General features: G+C 36.4%; 1 protein-coding gene across 1 annotated transcript in view; it reads right to left on the reverse strand.

The window, feature by feature from the left end:
- LARP1B (La ribonucleoprotein 1B) overlaps positions 1-27,470 on the reverse strand; it is a 123,231-nt gene that overhangs the window by 7,395 nt on the left and 88,366 nt on the right. The window contains exons 13-16 of the mRNA XM_052654583.1: positions 23,568-23,776; positions 23,019-23,125; positions 8,129-8,289; positions 7,636-7,780 (exon numbers count right to left, since the gene is read on the reverse strand). Of these exons, the coding sequence (XP_052510543.1) occupies positions 7,636-7,780; positions 8,129-8,289; positions 23,019-23,125; positions 23,568-23,776 (622 nt within the window). The remainder of the gene's footprint in view (positions 1-7,635; positions 7,781-8,128; positions 8,290-23,018; positions 23,126-23,567; positions 23,777-27,470) is intronic.

Genomic DNA, 27,470 nt, shown 5'->3' on the forward strand with positions numbered 1-27,470 from the left:
AAAGAAACCTCTTTTTAAATTTGGTTCAGGTCAGTTCAATTCAGTCGCTCAGTTGTGTTTGATTCTTTGCAACCCCATGGACTGCAGCATACCAGGGTTCCCTGTCCATCACCAACTCCCGGAGCCTACTCAAACTCATGTCCATTGAGCCTACTCAAACTCATGTCCATCGCATCAGTGATGCAGTTCGACTATCTCATCCTCTGTCATCTCCTTCTCCTCCCACCTTCAATCTTTCCCAGGGTCTTTTCAAATGAGTCAGTTCTTTGCATCAGGTGGCCAAAGTATTGGAGTTTCAGCTTCAGCATCAGTCCTTCCAATGAATATTCAGAACTGATTTCCTTTCGGATGGACTGGTTGGATCTCCTTGCAGTCCAAGGGACTTTTAGAGTCTTCTCCAATACCACAGTTCAAAAGCATCAACTCTTTGGTGCTCAGCTTTCTTTATAGTCCAGTTCTCACATCCATACATGACTACTGCAAAAACCATAGATTTGACTTGATGGACCTTTGTAGGCAAAGTAATGTTTCTGCTTTTTAATATGCTGTCTAGGTTGGTCATAACTTTTCTTCCAAGGAGCAAGCATCTTTCAGCTTCATGGCTGCAGTCACTATCTGCAGTGATTTTGAATCCCCCCAAAATAAAGTTCTCACTGTTTCCATTGTTTCCCTGTCTATTTGCCATAAAGTGATAGGATCGGATACCATGATCTCAGTTTTCTGAATGTTGAGTTTTAAGCCAACTTTTTCACTCTCCTCTTTCACTTTCATCAAGAGGCTCTTTAGTTCTTTGCTTTCAGCCATAAGGGTGGTTTCATCTATGTATCTAAGGTTATTGATATTTCTCCCAGCAATCTTGATTCCAGCTTGTGCTTCATCCAGCCCAGTGTTTCTCATTATGTTCTCTGCATATAAGTTAAATAAGCAGGGTGACAATATACAGCCTTGACATACTCCTTTCCCCATTTGGAACCAGTCCATTCTTCCATGTCCAGTTCTAACTGTTGCTTCTTGACCTACATACAGTTTTCTCAGGAGGCAGGAGAGGTGGTCTGGCATTCCCATCACTTAAAGGATTTTCCTCAGTTTGTTGTGATCCACACAGTCAAAAGCTTTGGCGTAGTCAATAAAGTAGATGTTTTTTCTGAAACTATTCTGCTTTTTCGATGATCTAGCAGATGTTGGCAATTTGATCTCTGGTTCCTCTGCCTTTTCTAAATCCAGCTTGATCATCTGGAAGTTCTTGGGTCATGTACTGTTGAAGCCTGGCTTGGAGAATTTTTAGCATTACTTTGCTAGCGTGTGAGATGAGTGTAATTGTGTGGTAGTCTGAACATTTTTTGGCATTGCCTTTCTTTGGGATTGGAATAATAATGGACATTTTCCAGTCCTGTGGCCACTGCTGAGTTGTCCAAATTTGCTGGCATATTGACTGTAGCACTTTCACAGCATCATCTTTTAGGATTTGAAATAGCTCAACTGGATTTCCATCACCTTCACTAGCTTTGTTCGTAGTGATGCTTCCTAAGCCCCACTTGACTTCACATTCCAGGATGTCTGGCTCTAGGTGAGTGATCACACCATCGTGGTTATCTGGGTCATGAAGATCTTTTTTGTATAGTTCTTCTGTGTATTTTTGCCACCTCTTCTTAATATCTTCTGCTTCTGTTAGGTCCATACCATTTCTGTCCTTTATTGAGCCCATCTTTCCATGAAATGTTCCCTTGGTATCTTTAATTTTCTTGAAGAGATCTCTAGTCTTTCCCATTCAATTGTTTTCCTCTATTTCTTTGCACTGATCACTGAGGAAGGCTTTCTTATTTGGAACCTGTTTTTGGAACTTTGCGTTCAGATGGGTATATCTCTCCTTTTCTCCTTTGCCTTTACCTTCTCTTTTCTCAGCTATTTGTAAGGCTTTGTCAGACAACCATTTTGCCCTTCCTTTTCTCAGGAATGGCCTTGATCACTGCCTCCTATAAAATGTCATGAACCTCTGTCTTTAGTTCTTCAGGCACTCTGTCTACTGGATCTAATCCCTTGAATCTAGTTGTCACTTGCACTGTATAATCATAAGGGATTTGATTCAGGTCATACCTGAATGGTCTAGCGGTTTTCCCTACTTTCTTCAATTTAAGTCTGAATTTTGCAATAAGGAGTTCATGATCTGAGCCACAGTCAGCTCCCAGTCTTGTTTTTGCTGACTGTATAGAGCTTCTCCACCTTTGCCTGCAAAGAATATAATCAATCTGATTTCGGTGTTGACCATCAGGTGATGTCCATGTGAACAGTCTTCTCTTGTGTTGTTGGAAACTGGCTGAATAATATTCTTATGACTGAATAATATTTCACTGCACATACATACTGCATCTTTTTTATCCATTCATTCTCTGAAGGGCATTTAGGTTGTCTCCAGCTCAGTTCAGTTCAGTTCAGTCACTCAGTCGTGTCCAATTCTTTGAGACCCTACGGACCGCAGCACACCAGGCTTCCCTGTCCATCACCAACTCCCAGAGTTTATCCAAACTCATGTCATCCAACCATCTCATCCTCTGTTGTCCCCTTCTCCTCCCATCTTCAATCTTTTCCAGCATCAGGGTCTTTTCAAATGAGCCAGTTCTTTGCATTAGGTGGCCAAAGTTTTGGAGTTTCGGCTTCAGCATCAGTCCTTCCAATGAATATTCAGGACTGATTTCCTTGAAGATTGACTGGTTGGATCTCCTTACAGTCCAAGGGACTCTCAAGAGTCTTTTCCAACACCACAGTTCAAAAGCATCAATTCTTTGGCACTCAGCTTTCTTTACAGTTCAATTCTCACATCCATACGTGACTACTGCAAAAAGCATAGCTTTGACTAGATGAACCTTTGCAGGCAAAGTAATGTCTCTGCTTTTTAATATGCTGTCTAGGTTGGTTATAACTTTTCTTCCAAGGAGCAAACACCTTTTAATTTCATGACTGCAGTCACCATCTGCAGTGATTTTGGAGCCCCCCCAAAAATAAAGTCTGTCACTGTTTCCATTACTTCCCCATCTATTTGCCATCTTGGCTATTGGGAACACTGTGATAAACATGGGAGTGCACTTCTCTCTTCAAAATACTGTTTTCATTTCCTTTGGGTATATACCCAGTAGTGGAACTGCTGGGTCACATGGCAGATCTATTTTTAATTTTTTGAGGAAACTCTTTATTGCTTTCCATAGTGACTGGACCAATTTACATTTCCACCAATAGTATATAAAGGTTCCTTTTTCACCACATCCTCAACAGCAACTGTTATTTTTTGTTTTCTTGATGCCATTCTAATGGGAGCATAACTCTTAAATTTTTAGTGTGAATGGAGAGATCACTAGCTAAGGCTAGAGGGAAACCCATTCAGATCTTATTCAAAAATTGCATTTTGATGAAGATGATGAAACAAACATACATCCAGACATAACGTATCCTTCCTCTTTCCAAGCAGGTAGGTCCAAACTTATCCACAAACATCAGAGACTCTCTCTTTCTAAAATTATTTTGATTATTTCTCTTTTTTCCTCAGATAATAGCTTAATCAAAATTTTTTCAGTGCCCAACCCCAATTCCTCAAGCTTCACTTCAGCCTTATTCCTGCTCAGTCTTCCTTTTTTTTATTTTTTAATTGGAGGATAATTAACAATATTGCGATCATTTATGATATACATCACTGCTCAGTCTCCTTATTTATACAGAATAAAGAAGCCTCTCTAGAAACAGATTTAAGAAGGCACTCACCTTCTCCTATGTGACCAAGTCATGCACTCATCTCCTGTGAGGCCACCAAAATTGCAACTAGCTGGTTAATAACCATCAACAGGACACTGGAACCCAACAATGACAAAGGACTAGGAATCCCCAGCGAATCTGACTTCGAAGGCCAGCAGGACTGACTGCAGGACTTTCACAACTGTTCATTGGTTACACCTCAATAAAGATTAATAAAAACTTTTTTTAAGAAAATAAGTCTCTAAAAAACCATTCAAAGAGTTGAAGCCAATGCGAAATTCTCTTCTCAATCACTGCTTTCTCACCTTCTTCTCATCTCTGTATTCAGGCCTAACTCTCCTTTCATCTTCTCCACATTCCACAGGAAAATAAGCCTATTCTAGGAGTCCTAGGCATTCCTTGGGCTTGTGGTCAATACCTGCAGGCACCTTTGTTGGCAGGATTTTCAGCAAAGTGGCTGGTGAGGAACTTGCTTGAAGATTAATAAAGCTGGGGGAGGGCTTGGCTTGACAAAGAGGCACAGTATTACCCTCCTCTTTGGCTGTGGTGTTAATAGAAAGCCTCAACTCCAGCACCCATCCTTGTAGTTGACACACATGCGTAGTGGTGTGCGGGCCAATAGTCCGAGCCTCTGTGCTTGCGCGGAGGTTTATGTTGCACATGGCCACCCTATTTAAATTTGCATAGAAAAGGTGAAAAAATCTAGACACTTGTAGTTTGTTTCCTCCTGCTGCTTAAGAGATAGAGAAAATATGTCTGACACTTGCAGTCTATTTCCTCCATTTGGAGACCCCTGGCCTTCCTGCCTGTTACCCTCTCAAAACTCAACATTCATAAAACTAAGATCATAGCATCTGGTCCCATCACTTCATGGCATATAGATGGGGAAAAGGTAGAAACAGTGATAGAATTTATTTTCTTGGGCTCCAATCACTGTGGACAGTGACTACAGCCATGAAATGAAAAGGTGCTTGCTCCTTGGAAGGAAAGCTATGACAAACCTACACAGCATATAGAAAAGCGGAGACATCAGGTTGCTGCTGACAGTCTGTATAGCCAAAACTATGGTTTTTCCAGTAGTCATGTATGGATGTGAGAGTTGGACCATAAAGAAGGCTGAGTACTGAAGAATCAATGCTTTGGAATTGTGGTGCTGGAGAAGACTCGAGAGTCCCTTAGACGGAAAGGAGATCAAACCCATCAATCTTAAAGGAAATCAACACTGAATATTCATGGCAAGGACTGATGCTGAAGTTGAAGCTCCAATACTTTGGCCACCTGATGCGAACAGTCAACTCATTAAAAAAGATCCTGATGCTGGGAAAGATTGATAGAAGGAGGAGAAGGGGGCAACAGAGAATGAGATGGTTGAATGGCATCACCGACTCAATGGACATGAGTTTGAGCAAACTCTGGGAGATAGTGAAGGACAGGGAAGTCTGGTGTGCTGCAGTCCATGGGGTTGCAAAGAGTCCGACACGACTGAACAACTGACCTACAATTTATTTGGCTGAGTCAGGTCTTAGTTGAGCCACATGGGTTCTTCATTGCATCATGTGGAATCTGTAGTAGTTGCAGCATGCGGACTTAGTTGCCCCACAACATGTAGGATCTTAGTTCCCTGACCAGGGATGAACCCACGTCCCCTGCATTTACTGTTATTTTTAAGTAGGTTAAAACCACTAAATTGATTTCAACCCATTAATGGGTAGCATACCACAGTTTGAATGAGAATATCTAGATCAGGCACTATGAAGAACAGTACAGAGAAGAGTGAAAAATAGAACTACCATATGACCGAGCAATCTCACTCCAGAGCATATATCTGGAGAAAACTATAATTGGAAAAGATGCATGCACCCCAATGTTCACAGTAGCACTATTTACCATAGCCAAGATATGGAACCAATCTAAATGTCCATCAACAGATGAATGGATAAAGAAGATGTATACATACATACAGTGGAACCTACTCAGCCGTAAATAAATAATAAAATAACGCCACTTGCAGCAACATGGATGGACCTAGAGATTATCATACTAAGTATAGTCAGACAGAGGAAGACAAATACCATTTAATATTATATATGGCATCTAAAAAGATGATACAAATGAACTTATTTATAAAATAGAAACAGACTCACAGATCTTGAAAACAAACTTATGGTTATCAAAGGGGAAAGGTGGGGGTAGGGGTCAATTAGGAGGTTTGGATTAACATATACACACTACTATATATAAAACAGATAATACAGGAAACTACTCAACCTATCTGGGCAAAGAATCTGAAAAAAAAAATGGATATATATAAATGAATCACTCTGCTGTACACCTGAAACACAACACTATAAATCAACTATACCCCAATATAAAATTTAAAAAAAATTTTTTTAAAGAAATGGCAAATTTTGCCTTTTGTGCCAACTCAGATAAACTGGCAGTAGCCATTAAAGGTGTGAGAAGAAAGACTATAAATCTGAATTTGAGAACAATATTAAATAATGCTGGGATTGATTAGAGATGTCAGTAATGAGGTATACATGCCATTTATCTATCATTCCTGATCAAGATTCTAGATGAAAACTAAACAGGCTTTATTTTTACACAAGTTAGAGCAAGTATAAAAAAATTTTTTTTTCAGAAAAAAGTTTTTGCAGCATCTTGTATTTCTCTTGAAGATCACAACTTGATTAACAATGGATTCTTATTTGAGCTTTATAAAAGAAATCCACAGATCCAATCACACATAGATTATGTAGTACTATAGTATTTACTATTGAAAAAAACATGCAGATAAGTGGACCCATTCAGGTACAAATTGGTATTGTTGAAGGGTCAACTGAAGTAGGAAAAAATGAGATTGAACAGGTGAGTCATGAGGTATCATGAGAGGCCTTACTTCTTGTCTCAAGGAATCTTAACAATTGGTTTGGCTCTAAGCATGTATCAATTTGGGGATGTATATATGCACATCCAAGGGAAATCTGTAATGGTGAGGGCAAGAGAGAGAAAAATGTCTCTCAAATTTCATTTGGCTTTTGTACCAGCCACTAAGACAGTTCCAAATAGTCCCACCTCCTGATATACACAAACCTGTGTAGCTCCCTCCTATATTATACCAGGGTTGGTTTGTGTGAACACAGTAATATGGCAGAAGTGATGTCACTTTCAGGTGTAGGTTATGTCAGACATTGATGCGTCCATCTTGGAAGTTCTCCTCTTTCTTAGATCATTCACTCTGAGTGAAGTCATATGGTGAAATGCCTATGGGGAGGCCTAGGTGGTGAGGTACTTAAGCCTCTTGCCAATATCCAAGTGAATGAGCTTGAAGAAGATCCTCTATCCTCTTCAGAGACGGCAGCCCTATTCAATACCTTGACTGCAATCCTACAGGGGAACTGAGCCAGAGAAACTCGGTTAAGTTGTTCCTGGAGCCTTGACCCTTAGAAACTATTACCTAATAAATGATTGTTATTTTAAGCTTTTAATTTCTGGGGTATTCTGCTATGCAGCAACAGAAAACTAATACAGTCTTTTCCTTAGCTATCACATGGTATTTTCACAGTCCAAAATCAGACTACTTCAGGGACTTCCCTGATGGTCTAGCGGTTAAGAATCTCCTGGCCAAAGCAGGAGACATGGGTTCTATCCCTGGGTCAGGAAGATCCCACATGCCACAGGGCAACTAAGTCTGTGAGCCACAACTACTGAGCCCACTTGAACCAGAGCCTGTGCACCGAAAAGAGAGAAGCTACTGCAGTGAGAAGCCCATGCACTTGGTGCAACTAGAGAAAGCCCATGCATAGCAATGAAGACCTGGTTCTTCCAAAAATAAATCAACTTTAAAAAATAAAAAATTCCCTCCAAGTGTAAAAATATGAGAAAATATTTGACCTGTAATTTTCTTTTGCATCTTCCCAAGCAAGTTGTCTAAATTCCTCATACATTTTTTTATTGAAGTGATCTCTGAGGAAGAAGGACCAGAAACGAAAGAGGGTATTCATTTCTTGGGACTGGCCAATTCCCAAACATTTTCTCTCTGGAAAAAGTCAAAATGGCAGAATTTTACATAGCATAAAATAAAGAAAGCTGAAATACATTAATCTCCAAAAACATATTTGGGTTTCTTCTAAACAAAGAATAATCATTTTTCTGACTCATTGCTCAAATTTAAGCATTTGTCAATGGTAATGAGAATACAGTAAACTTTATTCCCTAATGTATCTAAACTATAAAATACATGAATAAAGAATATATAAAAACATTTAAGGTAATTAAAACAAAACAAAATAAAAGAATATTTAACCTGATATTAAATGTTACAAATTGAATTTGCTACAATTATGTTTTAGTCTTAAAGCTGACTATATAAAGGAAAGCATCTTACCACTTAGGCATCTTCTACGATACTTGTGGTACACTTGTTGGGTAAAGCCGTTTTCCTTCAAAAGTTCATGGGAAGGGTGCTGGAACTTTGGGAATGAATGAGGAGTACATCCATAACTTCCTATTAGTGGTGTACCTTCTGAAGGCGAAGCATTTGAACTGCTGTTTGAGGAGGGGGAAAAAAACCTTCAAACTGAAATATCGAGAACCAAGTGTTTAAAACAATTTGCACTGTTTGCTACTGAGAGTTTGAACAGTGAAGGCATTAGCCCCTAAAACTCTCCTAAACTAATGATATACAGCTATTCATGTTCAACACATGGTTTAATTCAGAAGTTGATAAAGGACATGGTCATAAATCCTCAAACTGAAACAGTAAATAGAAGCAGATAACTCACCAGCTAGCTTACTCCTCTTTTCCAGATCTGTTAATTTAGTTTACATTTTTTTTTCTTATGGTACTGGAGAAATTTTCAATTTTTATGAGTAATTAGGTTAATAATACAAATTGAATAAGTAGAAATGAGGAATAAAATCCGGCAGACAATATTTTCATTATCCTAAAGACATACCTGCTGCTGCTGCTGCTGCTGCTGCTGCTGCTGCTGCTGCTGCTGCTGCTGCTGCTAAGTCACTTCAGTTGTGTCTGACTCTGTGCTACCCCATAGATGGCAGCCCACCAGGCTCCCCCGTCCCTGGGATTCTCCAGGCAAGAACACTGGTGGGGGTTGCCATTTCCTTCTCCAATGCATGAAAGTGAAAAGTGAAAGTGAAGGTGCTCAGTCGTGTCCGATTCGTCGTGACCCCATGGACTGCAGCCTACCAGGCTCCTCTGTCCATGGGATTTTCCAGGCAAGAGTACTGGAGTGGGGTGCCATCACCTTCTCCAAAGACATACCTACATCTCTGTAGATCAATTTCACCTCTGAAATTTCACCTTTATCCATCTTTTCCTTTTCATCTTCACTCTATTATTCAAATTGAGATTTTCTTTCTTTCACTTGAACTAACTGGTGTCTGGGTTTTCCAACCTCCTTCCTCTATGCTGTCACCAAAGTGATCTCCCTAAAACTGATTTAAATCACTGGTTCTCAATATGTGGTCTGCAGATACTTAGAGGGGTTCCTAAGAACCTTTCAGAAAGCCTGCAAGGTCAAAACTATTTTCAAAATTTTAGACATTATTTGCCCTCTTCGTTGTGTTCACATTTGTACTGATGGTACTAAAGCAATGGTGTATAAAACTGCTGATGCAAACTGAAGCATTGGCACCAAACTTTACTTACTACTGATTGTATTATTCACTGCTATGTAATACTTGAATTTTTTTCTTTTGCCAGTTTTATCTTAAGAGATCCTTGATGAAGCAAACAAAATTAACTTTATGAAATCTCAACACTTGAGTACATCTTACTGCGTGTGACAAAATGGAACAGAAGCTTTAGTTTTGCAAAATGAGAATGTTCTGGAGATGTTTCACAACAATGTGAATATACTTAACACTGCTGAACTGTACTCTTCAAAATGGTTGAGATGGTAAATTTCATTCTGTGTGTTTATTATAACAATCAGGAGGAGAAGAGCACTTTTGAAGCATATCAAAGTACGATGGCTGTTGTTATGGACTGTTTGTTGACTTCCTAACCCCCAATGGGATGGTTTTAGGAGTAAATATGTCATGATGGCAGAGCCTTCATAATAAGTGGGATTAGTGCCCTTACGAGAGGAGATATAAGAATACTTGCCGTTCTCTCGGCTCTCTGCTATGTGAGGATACAACAAGATGGTCATGAGCAAACTAGGAAGCAGGTCCTCACCAGACACAGGATCTGTGGGCACCTTAATCTCAGATCTGTGAGAAATAAACACTTGCTATTTAAGCTCCTCAGTCTATAACATATTTGTTACAGCAGTACTATGACAGTTGTACTAAGTCAAAGCACTCCTGGAAAAAAGTTGTGACCTGGACTAGCTGATTTTTTTCATGGAATACCATTTTTAATTAGAAGATTAACCAACAACTTATAGTTATTCAGACTTCGTTTTGGCTCAGTCATTTCCTTGAAAATGAACACATGAATCTGTTTGTTTCCTCAACAAAATGTTGAGGAAAAATCCAAATTTCATGCAAAAATAAGGATTTTGGAAACTTTTTGTTTGTTACCATAAGCCTAGTAGTTTCCATTCATACCTAAACACTTACCTAATGAAATCAGTGGTGGGTTTTTTTTTTTTTAAGACTTTGTGTGTAATGTAAAATATATATGATATTTGTAATTTTAATCATTCTTTAGTGTAGTGGCTCATCAGCATTAAATATTCACATTATATCACTACTATATCTACCAAAAACTTCTTTATCATCCCCAACAAAACTCTATTCATTAAATAATAATACTTTCCCTCTCCCTGTAGCCCCCAATAAATTCTATTCTACTTTGTCTTTGAAATTTGACTGTTCTAGGTACTTCATATAAGTGGAAGCATACTAAATTCATCCTTCTGAGTCTGCCTTATATCACTAAGCATGTTTGTTCTCAAGGTCCATCCATGTCGAGGCTTAAATCAAAATATCATTATTCTTTATGGTTGAACCACATTCCATTGTATGTATATACCTATTGTGTTACCTAGTCATATGTTGATGGATTATGTATTGTTTTCACCCTCTGGCTATTATGAATACTGCTTCTATAAACATGGGCATAAAAGTATCTGTTCAACTGACACTTTTCATTTCTTTTGGATATAGATTTGGGATTAAAATAGCTAGGTTATATGGTAATTTTATGTTTTACCATTTTGAGAAAATGCCAAACTTTTTTCCACAATGGCTGCAGCATTTTATATTTCCAAGAGCAAAGCACAAGGTTCTAATTTCTCCACATCCACACAAACATTTGCTTTCAATTTTTAAAATCATACACATCTGTACTAGTCAGCTCAACTGCCATAACATGATTCTGCAGACTGGGTGGCTTAAACAATAGAAATTTCTGCTCTCACAGTCCTAGAGGCCTGAAGTCCAAGATCGTAGGGCCAGAAGTTTTGGTTTCTCGGGAGGTCTCTATTTCTGGCTTACAGAGAGCCACCTTCTCAAGGTGTCCTCACAAGGCCTTTCCTCTCTCTGTCTACATGCAGAAAGAGAGAGATCTCTGGTGTTTCTTCCTCTTCTTCTTAAGGTCACCAGTCCTATCTTATTAGAGCCCCATTCTTACAACTTCATTTAAGCTTAATTTCCTTAGAGGTCATATCTCAAAACACAATCACACGGCAGGGTTAGGGTTTCACCATATAATTTTGGAAAGACAATTCAGTCCATAACACCATCATAATGGGTGTGAAGGGATATCTCATTTTGGTTTTTGATTTACATTTCTCCAATAATTAATGATATTACACTCCTTTTCACAGGTTTATTGGCCATTTGTACATCTCCTCTGGAGAAATATCTATTCAAATCCTTTCCCTATTTTTGAATTGGGTTTTTTTTGGTTACTGTTGAAGTTGTTGAAGATTTTTTTAGACTATTAACCCCCTTATCAGATATATAATTTGCAAATGTTTTCTCTCATTCACTAGGTGGGTGTCCCTGGTGGCTCAGATGGTAAAGAATCCACCTGCAATGCGGGAGACCTGGGTTTGATCCCTGGGTGGGGAAGATCCCCTGGAGGAGGGCATGGCAACCCACTCCAGTATTCTTGCCTGGAGAATCCCCATGGACAGAGGAGCCTGGCAAGCTACAGTCCATAAGGTTACAAAGAGTTGGACACGACTGAGTGACTAAGCACAGCACATTCAGTAGGTTGTCTTTCCACTTTGATAGTATTCTTTTTTATACAAAAGTGCATAATTATGATGAAGTAAAATTTATCTATTTTTCTCTTTTATTGCCTGCGCTTTTGTGTCATGCTCAAGAAACCACTGTCAAATCTAGCATCATAAAGATGTTCCCCTATGTTTTCTTCTAAGAGTTTTATAGTTTTAGCTCTTAGGTTTATGTCTTCAATCCATTCCGATTAATTTTTTTGTATCTGGGGTAAAGTATGGATCTCATCCTTTCACACACTGGATATCCAGTTTCCCAGCACCATTTATTAAAAAGATGATCCTCTCCTTCATTGAACAGCACCATTGTAGAAAATAAACTGACCATATATGACAGTGTTTATTTCTAGATTCTTTTTACAATTCCATTAGTCTACATGTCTGTCCTTGAGCCAAGACCAAACTGTTTTAATTACTGTTTTGTAGTAACTTTCAAAGTTGGCAAATGTTGGTCCTTCAATTTTATTTTTTAAAGGTCATTTTGGCTTTCCAGGGTTCCCTGCAATTGTATAAAAAATTGAGGATAAGCGTTTTCCATTTTTGTAGGGACTGTGTCAAATATATATAGATCACTTAGAACTGTAATAATGTCTTAACAATGTTAAGTCTTCCTATCCATGAAAATGGGCTGTCTTTCCATTTATTTAGGTCTACTAAATTTTCTTAGTTTTCATCATGTGTCTTTTGTTTCCTTGGTTAGATTATTCCTAAGTATTTATTTTTTTAAGATGCTAATGTAAATAGAATTGCTTTCTGAATTTTTTTCAAATTGTTCAGTGCTGCATATAGAAAGACAAGTGATTTATATGTATTTTGTACACAGGAATTCCAGCACAACAGTGAATACCAGTGACAAAAGCATGTATCCCTGTCTTGTTCCTGATTTTAGGATGACAGCTTTTAGTCTTTCACCAGAGTATAAGGCCCACCATGGTTTCTCATAAATACCTTTTATCATGTTGGGGAATTTTCCCTCTAATTTTTGCATTCTAAGAGTTTTTAATCATGAAAGGACATTGGACTGTATCAAATAACTTTTCTATGTCAGTTAAAATGATTACATAGTTTTTTCCCTTTTTCTATTAATATGATGCATTGTATTTATACTACTGGGATAAATCCCACTTGTCAAGGTGAATAATCCTCTTAATACACTGTTAGATTTAATTTGCTAATATTTTCTGAGGACATATGCATTATATTCATAAGGGATACTGGGATGCATTGTATTTTCTTGTGATGCCTTTATCTGGCTTTGGTATTAGGGTAACGCAGGCCTCAATAGAATAACTATTCCCTTCTCTTCAGATTTTTGAAAGAGTCTGAGGAGAGTTAGTGCTAACTCTTCCTCAAATATTTGGCAGAATTCACTAGTGAAACCATTTGATTCAGAATTTTGTTAGAGGTTTCTGATTACTGATTCAATCTCTTTATTTCTTATAGGTGGGTTGAATTTTTTATTAAATTAGTTTAGGTAATTTATGTGTTTCAAGGAATTTATTCTAGGTTATGTAATTTATTGATATATAACAACTTGCTCATAGTATTCTCTTGGAATCCCTTTTATCTCTGTAATGTCAGTAATAATGCCTCCATTTTCATTTCTGATTTGAGTTTCTTGCATCTTCTTTTTTTTCCTTCATGGATGAGAAATCCATGGATATGGAGGGTCAAATGTATTTTCTAATTTCCACTGTAATTTCTTCTTTGACCCATGGGGTACTTAAGAATGTGCTATTTAATTTCTACGTATGTGTGAATTTTCATTTTCCTTCTGTTAGGGATTTCTAACATCCCATTGTTGTCAGAGAAGATACTTTGTGTGATCCCTCTTTTAAAATTTATTAGAAATTCTGTTATGGTCAAACATATAGTCTATTGTGAATGCCCCACATGATCTTAAGAATTTGTATTCTTCCACTGTTAGGTAATTCGGCCTTCCCTGATAGATCAGTTGGTAAAGGACCCACCTGCAATGCAGGAGACCCTGGTTCCATTCCTGGATCAGGAAGATCTGCTGGAGAAAGGATAGGCTACCCACTCCAGTATTCTTGGGCTTCCCTTGTGGCTCAGCTGGTAAGGAATTCGCCTGCAATGCAGGAGGCCTGGGTTCGATCCCTGGGTTGGGAAGATCCCCTGGAGAAGGGAAAGGCTACCCACTCTAGTATTCTGGCCTGGAGAAGTCCATGGACTGTACAGTCCATGGGGTCACAAAGAGTCAGACATGGCTGAGTGACTTTTCACACTATTCACACACCATTGTTAGGTGAAAAATTCTTAAATGTGTTAGGTCTAATTACCTTATAATGTTGTTCATGTACTCTATTTTGTTAATCATTTTATGTTGGGTTGGCTGATCTATGCATTATTGCAAGCAGGGTATTGAAATCTCCAATTATGCTTACAGAATGTTTATTTTTCCTCTTAATTCTGTCCATTTTTGTTTCATATATCTCCTGAGGGGCTGTTATTAGTTACATAAATGCTATGTCTTCTATATTGAACCTTCTATTAATATATAATGTCCTTATCTCTTGTATTTTTCTTAGATTTAAAGTATAGTTTGTCTGATATTAAAACAGCTACCCCAGCTCTCTCAAATGTGCATCTTTTACCATCCCTTCACTTTCAATCTATTTGTGTCTTTGAATTTAAATGGCAACCCACTCCAGTATCCTTGCCTGGAAAATCTCATGGACAGAGGAGCCTGGTGGACTGCAGTCCATGGGGGTCGCAAAGAGTTGGGCACAACTGAGCGACTAACACTAACTAACACTAACTAGTAGATGTATATAGTCGGATCATGTTTTTTACCATTCTACCAATCTCTGTCTTCTGATTGGAAAATGAAGTCTATTCATATTTAAAGTAACTGCTGGTAAGGAAGGACCTGCCATTTTGTTATTAGTTTTCTATATGCCTTAAAGATTTGCCGTCCCTCACTTCCTCTTACTGTCAACTTTTGTGTTGTTTCTTTTCCTTCTGAATAAAATATTTTGACTCTCTTATCATTTCCTCTTATATATGATCTATATATTTTTTCTTTGTAGTAGTCTTGAGGATTATAATTAATAAAAACTCTACTCAACATATCTGTTCCCTACTTTCTGTTACTGATTAAATTAAATCTTTATATACTATATAACAAAGCAGTAATTTTTTAAAAGTTATTTGTCTTTTAAATAACATAGAAAGTAAAAAGTGGAGTTATAAGTTAAATTACAGTAAAACTCTTACCAAAATTGCTTCTTTCTTCATATGTCTTCACGTTACTGTCAAGTGTCCATTCATTTCAAACTGAGGACTACCTTTAGCATTTCTTACTGGGGAAATCTAGCAAACTCTGAAAATCTAGCAAATCTAACAAACTCCTTCAGCTTTTTTTTTTTTAGTGAATATTTTATCTTTTAAAGAAACATTATTAGCATTATGGCAAATTGAATGGAAGGCATAGAAATTTCCCTTATACCATCTATACTTCCTGCTCCCCAGACCATGACCTCCTCCACTATCAACATCCAGCATATCTACCACCAGAGTAGTAACATTTGTTACAAATGACCAATCCACACTGACAACATTATAATCACCCAAAGTTCACAGTTACATTAGCCTTTACTCTTGGTGCTGTGCATTCTATACTTTATAACAAGAAGTAGCTATCATTACAGTGTCATACATAGTATTTTCACAGCCTAAAAATCCCCTAAGTTCCAACTATTCATCTCTCCTTCCCCTCAACCCCTAGAAAAAACCGGTCTTTCTATCCATAGTTTTCCTTTTCCAGAATGTCAAATAGTTGGAATTTTACAGTGTGTAGCCTTTTCAGATTGAATCCTTTCACTTAGTAATATGCATTTAAGGTTCTTCCATGTCTTTTCATAGTTTCATAGCTCATTTCTTTTTTACTATCAAATACTATTTCATTGTCTGGATATATCAGTTTATCCACTTGAAAGACATCCTGGCTGCTTCCAAATTTGGGCAATTATAAATAAAGTTGCTTTAAATATCCATGCACAGATTTTCATGTGGACATAAGTTTTCAGCTCCTTTGGGTAAGTACCACGGAGGGTGACTGCTAGATGGTATGTAAGAGTATGTTTAGTTTTGTAAGAAACTTCCAAACTATTTTCCAAATGGCTGTACCATTTTAGATCCCAAAATATTGCCAGTGAATGAGAGTTTCTGTTAATCCATATTCTCACCAACATTTATTAGTGTTGTCAGTGTTCTGGATTTGGCCATTCTAACAGGTGTGTTGTACAATCTCATTGCTGTCTCACTTTTCCAATTCCCTGATAATATATGATGTGGATGGAGTATCTTCATGTGCTTATTTGCCATTTGTATATCTTATATCTTTGGAGAGGTACCAGATAGGTCTTTGGCCCATTTTCTAACAGGTGCTTTTTAATTTTGTTTGTTTTACTGTTGAGTTTTAAGAATTCTATAAGAGCTTTATTGTTGAGTTTTATTGTATATCATAAACAATAGTCCTTTCTCAGATGTGTCTTTTATAAATACTTTCTGCCACTCTGTGGCATGTCTTTTCATTCTCTCGTCAGTGTCACTCACAGAGCAAAAGTTTTCCACTTTTATCAAGTTCAGCTTCTTGATTTCTTCCTTCACATATTTCACTTTTGGCATCATATCTAAAAAGTCAACATCCAACCCAGGATCACAGATTTTCTCCTGTTATCTTCAAGGAGTTTTATAGTTTTGTGAGGTCTCTGATCCACTTTGAGTTAGTTTCTGAGAAGCACATAAGATCTATGTTTAGACTTGTTTACATATGAATGTTCAATTGTGCTAAGCACCATTAGTTAAAAAGATTATTTTTGCTCCACTGTATTGCCTTTGCTCCTTTGTCAAAGACATTTGACTTTATTTATGTGGATCTATTTCTGGGCTCTCTAGTTTGTTCCATTCATATATTTATCAAATTTTTCACCAATATCACACTGTTTTGATTACTGTAGTTCTACAGTAAGTCTTGAAGCCAGGTTATATCAATTTTCTAACTTTGTTCTTCTTAAATATCATGTTGGCTATTCTGGGTCTTTTGCTTCTCCACAAAAAATTTAAGAATCAGTCTGTTAACATGCGCAAAATAACTTCCTGGGATTTTTTTTATTGGAATTGTTTTGAATATGTAGATCTAGTTGGGAAGAACTGACATCTTGACAGTACTCTTTCTATCCATGAACACGGAATATAACTCCATTTATTTAGTTTTTTAAAAAATTCCTTTCATCAGAGTTTTATACTTCTCTTCATATAGATCTTGTACATATTTTGGGCAGGGTGATCACGCAAATAGTATTTTGCCCTTAATTTCAAATTCTACCAGTTCATTGCCAGTACATAGGGAAGTGATTCACATTTGTATGTTAACCATGTAACCTGTAATGCTGATGCAATTGCTTATTAGTTCCAGGAGTATATTGATTATTTATGACTTTCTACATAAACAATCATGTCATCTGTGAGCAAAGACAGTTCTGTTTCTTTTTTCTAAATCAATGTATCTTTTGTTTCTTTTTTCCCCCTTCAGGCTTTATCTCTGACTGTCTTTCAAATCTGAAGGGCAGTTTTGCCAGATAAAGAATTCTTAGTTGACAGGTTTTTTCCCCCCCCTGCACTTTGAATATATCAGTTTACTGGCTTTTGGCCTACAAGGATTCTGCTGAGAAATTGGCTGATACACTTACTAAGGATCCCTTGTATATGATGAGTATCTTCTCGTGTGCTGCTTTCAGGATTTTTTCTTTGTCTTTGGTTTTCAATAGTGTCATTATAAAGTGTCTTGAAGTTAGTCTCTTCTGGTTTATCCTACTTCAAGTTCATTAAGGTTACCAGATCTGTAGATTCATGTATTCTGTCAAGTTGAGAGCCACTATTCTTTCAAATATTCTTCTTGCCCCCTTTCTCTTTTCCTTCTGAGATTCCCACAGTGTGTGTACTGGTCTAGTTCATGTATCTGACAGATCCCTTAGATACTGCTTGACTTTTTCTTCATTCTTTCTGTTCCTCAGATTTGATAATTTAAACTGTTCCATCTTTAAGTCTGCTTATTCTTTTCTTTCTGCTTGATGAAAGCTACTTTTGAACCCCCTTGTGTATTTTTCATTTTAGTTACTGTATTTTCAGCTGCAGAATTCCTTTCTGGTTCCTTTATATAATTTCTCTCTCTTGGTCATCTTGTTTTCTTCATACATTGCTTTGCCATCTTTGTCTATATCTATTTAACTCTTTGAGTATCCTTAAAACAGCAGTTTTAAAGACTCTGATTAAGAAAAATGGGAATCAGAGCTTCATTAGGTACATTTTCATCAATTAATTTTATTCCTTCAAACGGACCATACTTTATTTCTTTGTAAGCCTTGTGATTTTTTTGTTATTTAACAATGAAAATTTGAATCTTATACTGTGGTAACTCTGGAAATCAAATTCTCCCTCTTGCCCAGGGTTTGCTGTTTTTTTTTTTTTCTCAACTGTTGTAGGGTAATTCTGTGCTGAGGTAAGTCTGAGGTGAAAGCTTAAAATCTCTTAGATCTTTTTCTGAGCCTACATCTTTTCTTGGGCATGGGTGATCGTTTTCTAAATTTCCCTCCATTAGTGGTTGCTTTTGAATGTCAAAACAAAAAAAAGACATTCAGCCAGTGTGGAAGAAACAATGGCCACCGGACTCTGTCTGAACTTTGTTGATCAGAAGCAGTTAGCAGTGAAGAATCAAAGCTACTCCATTTTGTAAGGTTCCAGGAAAAGAGCCTTTGGAAATCCCCTGACCTCACCCCACCACCTGTGAACCAATCAGAACCCTTTGCCAGCCTGGGAAATTCGAATCAAGCCTGGGAAAGAACCAATCAGAACTCAACACCTAACCCTTCACCAGAAAGTGACCAATCAGACCCGGAGACTCCAGTTTTTTTAATTTTTCAGGCGAGAATACCCTATATAAGAAATGTAACCCAGAGCTCAGGGCTCCTCCCTATAGCTGCTGCATCGGTATCGGTGGGAACCCCAGCTCGAGCTTGGTAATAAAAACTCTCTTGCTTTTGCATCGGATATCGGCTCCCTGGTGGTCATTGGGAGATTTTGCAACTTGGGCATAACAGCAGTCGGAATACAAACTCCAATATTTGGAGGACAAAGTCCTTATTGCCTATTTTGGATCCAGCAAGTCATACCAGAGTGGGGGTTGCCATCTTCCCAAACGCCAGTTACAGGGCTGGGGGTGGAGGAAGATAGACAGCTGCTACTACACAAAAGGCTGACATCAACCAATATCAACAATTTACCCAACATGCTTTCCTCTGGAAGCTTTAAGTGTTTAAAAAGACTGTAGAGTTCCAAAACTGTTGATACAGACAATTTCTGAAAATATAACTGTTGTTTAAGTGGTGAGACAGATACCTACCTATTCCTTCCCACTCTGTTATCTGCCTGACATTACTCTCCTTAGTGTGTTTATTTTAAGGCACCAAGCAAGGCATCCAGGAAGTTAATGCTTCAAAGACCCGAAACTCCCCAATGGCTTTCAGAGAAAGGTTTTTAAAGACAGGGTGAGGCAGACCAAGATCAGATATGTGGTTACCAAGGTAGAAGGAGAGGGCGAGAGGGATGGTCTGGGAGTTTGGGGTTGGTATATCCACACTATTACACTTAAAATGGATAAACAACAAGGTCCTACTGTATAGTACAGGGAACTATATCCAATTGCTTGGGATAAACCATAATGGAAAATATGAAAAGAAAAAAAAAGAATGTATAATAGGCTTCCCAGGTGACTCAGTGGTAAAGAATCTCCCTGACAATGCAGGAGACGCAATCCCTGGGTCAGGAAGATCCCCTGGAGGAGGAAATGGCAACCCACTCCAGCGTTCGTGCCTGGGAAATTCCAGGGACAGAGGAGCCTGACAGGCTACAGACCACAGGGTCGCAAAGAGTAGCACACGACAAATGTGTGCAGCACAGCAGCACTTATATATGTGTAACTGAGTCACTTTGCCGTACAGCAGCGATTGCCACGATACTGTAGACTGACTATACTTCAACAATAACAACAAAGAAAGACAGGGTGAGGGTGGGGGATTGTGGGGTACATGATCAGCTAGTTCTCATTTTGCTGACTGGTTGGTGGGGAGGTGTCAGGAGTTAATTTTGGTTCCAGTGGGTATGGGGTATCTATGCTTATGGGCAGCACACAGTTAACTTCTTCCACCTGGTGGGGGTTTCAACATCACCTTTGATAGATGCTGCTGCCCTCATGGGGTCTCTATCATGAGATTTGAGAATCTTCCTTCTGCACTTGCAGTTTTGAGGCCTTGTTTCAATAAACATCCAGAACTGTGTGTACTCCTCAGTGCCTGCCCACCAGGCTGGCCTTCCTCTCTTCATCACATATTTAACGCTGTGTGTTAGGCACGTGTGATATACTCATTCATTTTGTGTTGGTTGTATTTTCTCTTGGGATCCTCTTAAGAAAATACTGTAAGCTAGCCAGCAATAACTTTTTAATGGTTGCAGAATTCTTTGTATCTTTGGAAAGCAATATGTGTAACTGATGCCCTATTGTTGGACATTCATGGTGTTTCCTTCTCTCTTTCTTCTCTCTTTTCTCTTGCTTCCTCTTTCCCCTCCTCTTTTCCTCCTTCTCCTCCTCAGGGGTGACTTTTTAAAATGTGATTACTTTGAAATTTTATTTTGAGATATGTCATCATTTAGAAGTCTGCATAACTAAGTTAATCAAGTTTTCCAGGTGACCAATGACTCATGATGTTACAAAAGCATGCATGACAAAAGAGCCATTCAAAGTGGAAGAAGTCCAGTGGATTTTAATGTAACATAGTATGAAAACTTCACTGAGTATAAGAAAGTCATTAACATATGGTTTCAGATTCCATATTGCAACTAATATTTTCAAAACTACCACTTGTTCAACTTTGGATAAAATCAAAGAATACCTACTTTGGATAATATCAAAGAATAAATTTTAATTATCTGAAAAGGCTATTAAAACATGTCTCCCTTCCCTGGATTTTATTATTCTATTTCAACAACAAAAAAACCCCACAAATGACAAGACTGAATATAGAAACATATGAGAATCCAGTCATCTCACATAAAACAAAACATTAAACAAATATGTAAAACTTTAAGACAAATACCACTTTATTCAGGAATCTTTTGTTTTGAGAACTGTATCTCATTAAAATGTTTATTTATGTTAATATAGAATATTTATCATTGTTATTTTAAATGAATGTTTAATTTCTTTCAGCTTTACTTTTAAATTCAATTTAATTTTTTATTAAACATTTCTTGTTAAATAAAAACTAACAGAATTCATTGCCAATAGACCAGCACAAGAAATATTTAAGAAATGAAGAGCATTGTAAATGGAAAAAATGAGAATATTTTTCAAACTTCCTTTTTCCTGTTAATTGTTTTAAAATCTTATTGTCTAAAAAATAATAATAACAAAGGATGGGAAGAGATGGAACTTTACTATAGTAAGGTTCTTATCCTATACATGTAATGATGTATCATTTGAAAGGAGATTATATGTTATAATGTACACTATAAACCCTAGAAGACTAGTTTAAAAAAAGAGAGAGAGATACAACAAGCCAATAGTAGAGATAAAACAGAATCATTACAAAAACCAAGCTGATCCAAAATAAAGTAGGAAAAAAGAAAAAGAATAGATAAGACAAATAGAATACAAGATGACAGATTTAAATCCAATCAATACTTACATTAATATAACTGGTCAAAAGATTTGTTAAAGCAATTAAATAACCCTTCAATTAAAAATAAATAAATTTTTTAAAAAGATATGAATGTTTATAGTGGGGAAGGTTATGGTGAGGGAGGCAGGCAATGCAAAAGGTATAAGGGAACTCTGTACCTTCCACTCAATTTTGCTTGTAACTAAAACTCTACAAGGTAAGTTAATTAAAAAAATTCACCCCTCATTATTGTAATTACATATTTGTCTGCCATCTCCAAATTAAGGTTTGTAAAGGCAGGGACTATATATATCGTCTTCTCTGCTATATATCAGTGCAACATTTTTCATCATTATCTACTTATCTCTAAACATACTCCTCCAATAAAAAATAATAATTAAAGAAACAAACTCTGAAAATGACTTAGAATACAAAATAACTAAGTAGACAATAGATGTGCAAGAAGAGCATATAGACATTTTATCTTTTAAGGAAAATATATCTAATGAGAACAAAATGAAAAGTATCACATGAATATCCCTGAAAAGAAATACTTCGAGATTTTCAGATCATGATAAACTCTCTAGTTTTTCTTTGAATAAAACTAATTCTTCCCTTATAGTAACCAGTCAAAAAAGATTTGTTTTCCTAAAACTCATTTTCCAATTAGAAAGTTGATTAGATAATTATTTTGAAAATATCTATAGAAATGCAAGACAGGTTTTCAAGAAACACAAAGCAATAGTAACTTACCTCTGCAATCACTGTACAGGACATAGCATAACCATATTTTTATAATGTATTTAACTGGCATAGTAAAAGTTCATTCTGTCATCTCTTTTCAGATAAATAATAGTCTTTTGTAAAATTAAAGCTAAAAGAAAAATAACCAGCTAATCTAAATTATTTTCCCCCAAAGGAAAAACTCTAAAATATTAATGTGTTTTATTTCCATATCCTTTACATAGTTTGAACAGATTGTTTAGCACATTAACTCACTAAGAACCTACTGTGCCACAAAATATCTGGAATCTTTCCAAAGATAATAACTTTAATAGACCTAAATATTTTTAATCTAAGAGCACACATTTGTGGAAATTACTTCAAAAAGGGGAAAAAAAAATAACTATCCTACTGAATTATTCCTTAACATACTTATTGTAAAACTGTCCCACTTATTTCCTCTTCTTTGGCTTCTTTTTACTATTTTCCTTGTTCTATAACTTGCAAACATATCAATTTTTAAATGTTCCCAAATATCTAATTAGTTAACTGTTTCCAGTCAACTTAAAATCAAGAACAAAGCAATGTTTGACAGATACAGTACCTGACAGAGGATGTTCTTGGTCCGTGATCTCTGGAGTCCATTACCCACCCAACATGACACTCTACAGGGGGATTTGTACTATGTCTTGTTTTTCTCTTTCTTGGACTCTAAGCAAAAAGAAGTCAAACATTGCAATTACTTTCAGTAGTGTGAACCTCACAAGTAAATTAAAACCCTCTGACTATAAACCAACTCAGTTTCAGACTGTAGATGACACATTATGAAATCATATGAAGTCACAAAACTCAAACATCTCACATACAAGTTACAAAACTTAGCATGGCTAAGGTTTCAAAACAAGGATTAAAGAAAACACAGCTTAAAATGATTCTTTATTATACATTCTGATCATCTTTAATTAACATTATCCATTGTAAAGAAGTTATTCCTTAACCTGAGAAGACATCACTGTGGTAAAATACCATTTTTTTAACGAATTCCTGCAACTTAAAATACAATTTTTTTATTGTGATAGAAACTAAAAAAGTTTCATTTTGTAATGGTGAAGTATACAAAATGTAGGCTTTATATTTTTGGTGTTCTGTATACCTTTACATCAATAGCTTTGGGTTCTTTAACAGGATAAAATCTTGGTGTTCTGTTTGGATCTTGTAATCGAGGTGTTCGCGGTGTCTTGGGTGTCCTTGCAGGGTAAATTCTGGGAGATTCTGGAACTGCTGTGGGCAATGAACGGGCCATTGTTGCTGAAGATTCTTCTGAAACATCAAACAGCTTCTGAGCTAATTCATCAGTCAAATCTGCGAAAAAAAAAAAAACTGTTAAAAGTATTTCAATGCTAGAAAAATTATTTTATTACTGAGAACAAGGATAATTCTGAAATTCTCTATTCTCAGAGTACTTTTTTCATTAGAAATATTTCAAATATACAAGAAAAAATTTAAAAAGAAAAAACACTTGTCTACACATCATCTAGATAACTAAATTTTAATTCTTTGTTCCAAACTTTTTTTTTAAAGAAAAATATGCCTAATAACCTTTCCTAATCCCATTTTGTTTTTCCTCCTCAGAGATAACCAGGCTCTTATATTTGATATTTTTATCTATTACTCTATATATGTAGTAATATTATTTTGCATAATTAACTTGATATAAATGGCATCACAGTATAATATCATTTTGCAGGCTTTTTCAGCCAATATTTTGTTTGTGACCATTACTCAAGTTCTATTCATACAGCTTTGGTTTATTCATTTACACGGCAGAATATCATGTTGTATACAAAATATTAAAATTTATTCATTCTCCTGAAGACAGTGTTTTCACATTTTTGGTATAATCAATAGTGGTGCAGTGAACATTGCTGAACATGTCTCTTTGTACAAGTATGAGTATTTCTCTAGGGTTTATATCTGAAATGGAAATACTGAGTCAAGCGCAATGTGCATCTTCTGGTTTACTAAATACTGTTTGCCAATCTGCTTTCTATAGTGGTTTCACCAATTCATACTTTGACTAGCAGTTATCCTGGTCAAGGCTAGGTTTTGCTTAGACTTTTAAATATTTTTCCATCTCAGGGGATTTAAAAGGTATTTGCATTTCTTTGGCTACTAGTGAAGCTGAGCATATTTTTATATAGTCAGCACTCAGATTTTCCTTGTGTGAGCTTGCCATTCATATCCTTTTGATTATTTTTCTGTTGGGTTGTTTTTATTAATTATTTTGTGAAAATCTGAAGGTAAAACACTAAGTAAGCAAGCAAACAAACCAAGTTAAAGTGTCAAAACTGCAGGCTCTATTTCTATGTGGTTTTTATTCAGACTTATCAACTTCTTTTGATTCATACAATAAACTTTTGTTCACTCAACAAATATTACTGAGTACCTAATACATTCCAAGTACTATTTAGACACAAGTTTGTAAACTCAAAAGGGAACAAACCCACTCTGTTACCTAGTCTCACTATCTTGGTATTTTCCTTCCTAGTCCATTATCTTTACTGTTGCCAGAATAATTATTCTGAGAAGCAAATTAGGTCATTTCATATTTCTGCTTAAAAATTTTCAGGTTTTTCCCCATTGCCTCTAGGAGAGGCATAGGCTCTTTATCATGGCATATAATACTCTCCTATTTTGCTTAAGTTTTGCTTCTATTGTCATTCTCCATTTCAATCTTGGTGCCCCAAATAGCAACCTACTTGTTATTCCTATTTTCTGTTGCTCTTGTTTTCTTGCATCATATCTTTTCATATGCTTTTTCCTGTATCTAAAAGTCCCTTTCCCTCATCTTTTTACACCCAACTAGACTCATATCATTCCTTTAAAATCCAGCACAAATGCTGAGTACTTTCTCTGGGAATGTGTAGCATTCTTCAAACATCTTCTGCCAAAAGAATTAATCATTAATCAATTTTTTTTGTGCCACCTCTGCATTTTTATCCATTTATTTTTAGATTTGTTAAATTGAAATTTATTTTCTTATACATCTTCCATTAAATGCTAGCAGTAAATCTCAGTGCTTCTCTGAAAGCAAGGGCCACAATCTATATATGTACACCGGGATCTACAATTGTGCCTAGGAAAAAGTATATCCCCATCCAATGACTGAAAAACTTAACTGAATTGTGTTAATGGTATTTTTCTGTATGGTAAGATGATACACAATCTCAGGGGTTAAAAGTAGGAGCATACACTGAAAAATATGGTAAATCCAGTGCCCTTGTAAAAGAAATATTCAAAGATAAAGGAGCAGTAACAACCCAGAAATAGTAAGCTTCCTAGCATATAGATTATGGCTTCTAAATTCCACTTCCCACTGATCAGTCTCCTTAAAAAAAAAAAGTTGGAAGCACAAAGTATTATAAAAGCCTAGGAAATCTTGAGCCAGAAAGCAATGAAGTTAAAAATGAAAATATTAGCATGGTTCATGGAGATATAGCAGCAAACTTTAGGAGACACTGCCAGTCAAAACAATGACTGAATTGGCCTAAGAACATCAAATAAACAGACCCCATGAGTTCAAAATAGTTACTTTAAAATTTAATCAAATTTCTAGGCTGCTATGGCACCAACTCATTATTCTGAAAATGATCAATAGAATATAAGGAAAGAAAAAAGAATTTAACCTGTCTTTTTTGTAAACTGAATTCCAGACTAAATAAAGAGTTAATTAAAAGAAAAAATTCTTCCTTACAGAATTCTAGGTTAAGAAACATAAAAGGAATAACAAAATTAGAAGATGACTATATTGCAACTCTAGTGAAATAGAGGATCAGGAAAATATTCATCAATATCTGCTAAAATCATTGGTAAAATGCTGAGGAGAGATTTAACGACCCATGAAAGAAATATAAGTTAGTTGCTATACTAACTTCTGTAAAAGGAAAAACTTCGGCTTTGAGAACACCACTTTGAAAAGAATAAAAAGACAAGCCACAGAATGTCAAACAGTATTTGTAAAACACACATATGATAAAGGACTATTATCCAAGATATACAAAGGACCGTCAAAATTCAACAACAATAACAACAAAAACCTGATAAGAAAATGGACCAAAGACCTAACAGAAGCCTTACCAAAGAAGAGATATAGATGGCAAAAAGCACACGGAGATACTCCACATCAGATATCATCAGGGAACTGCAAAGTAAGACAACAATGAGATTCTGCAACACATCTATTAGACTGGCCAAAATCCAGAACACGGACAACACTAACAAATGCTGATGAGAATATGAAGTAACAGGAACTCTCATTCACGGTGGTAGTGTAGAAATGAAAAATGGTACAGCCACTCTGGAAGACAGTTTGGAAGTTTCTTACAAAACTAAACATATTCTTACATACCATCAAGCAGTCACCCTCCTTGGTATTTACCCAAAGGAGCTGAAAACTTACGTCCACACAAAAATCTGCACATGGATATTTAAAGCAGTATTATTTATAACTGCCCAAACTTGGAAGCAACCAGATGTCCTTCAGTAGGTAAATGGATAAATAAACTGTCATATAGCCAGACAATGGATAGTTATTCAGTGAAATGGGCTATCAAACTATGAAAAGACACAAAAGAACCTTAAATGCATATTACCAAGTGAGGGGATTCAATCTGAAAAGGCTACACACTGCAAAATTCCAATTATTTGACCTTCTGGAGAAGGAAAACTATGGAGATGATAAAAAAAAAAACCAAACAGTTGTTTCTAGGGGCTGGTAGCAGAGATGAATAGGTAGAATCCAGCGCAAGTTTTTAGGGCTGTGAAAATGCTATATATGACACTATAATGATGACTACATTTCATTATACATTTATCCAAATCAACAGAATATACAACACCAAGAGTAAATGCTGGGACTTCCCTGGTGGTCCAGTGGTTAAGAATCCTCATACCAATGCAGGGGACACGGGTTTGATATCTGATCTGGGAAGATTCCACATGTCACAGAGCAACTAAGCCCAGGAGCTACAACTACTGAGCCCACATGCTGCAACTA

The sequence above is a fragment of the Budorcas taxicolor genome, chromosome 17 (genome assembly GCF_023091745.1).
Source record: "Budorcas taxicolor isolate Tak-1 chromosome 17, Takin1.1, whole genome shotgun sequence".
NCBI lineage: Eukaryota > Metazoa > Chordata > Mammalia > Artiodactyla > Bovidae > Budorcas > Budorcas taxicolor.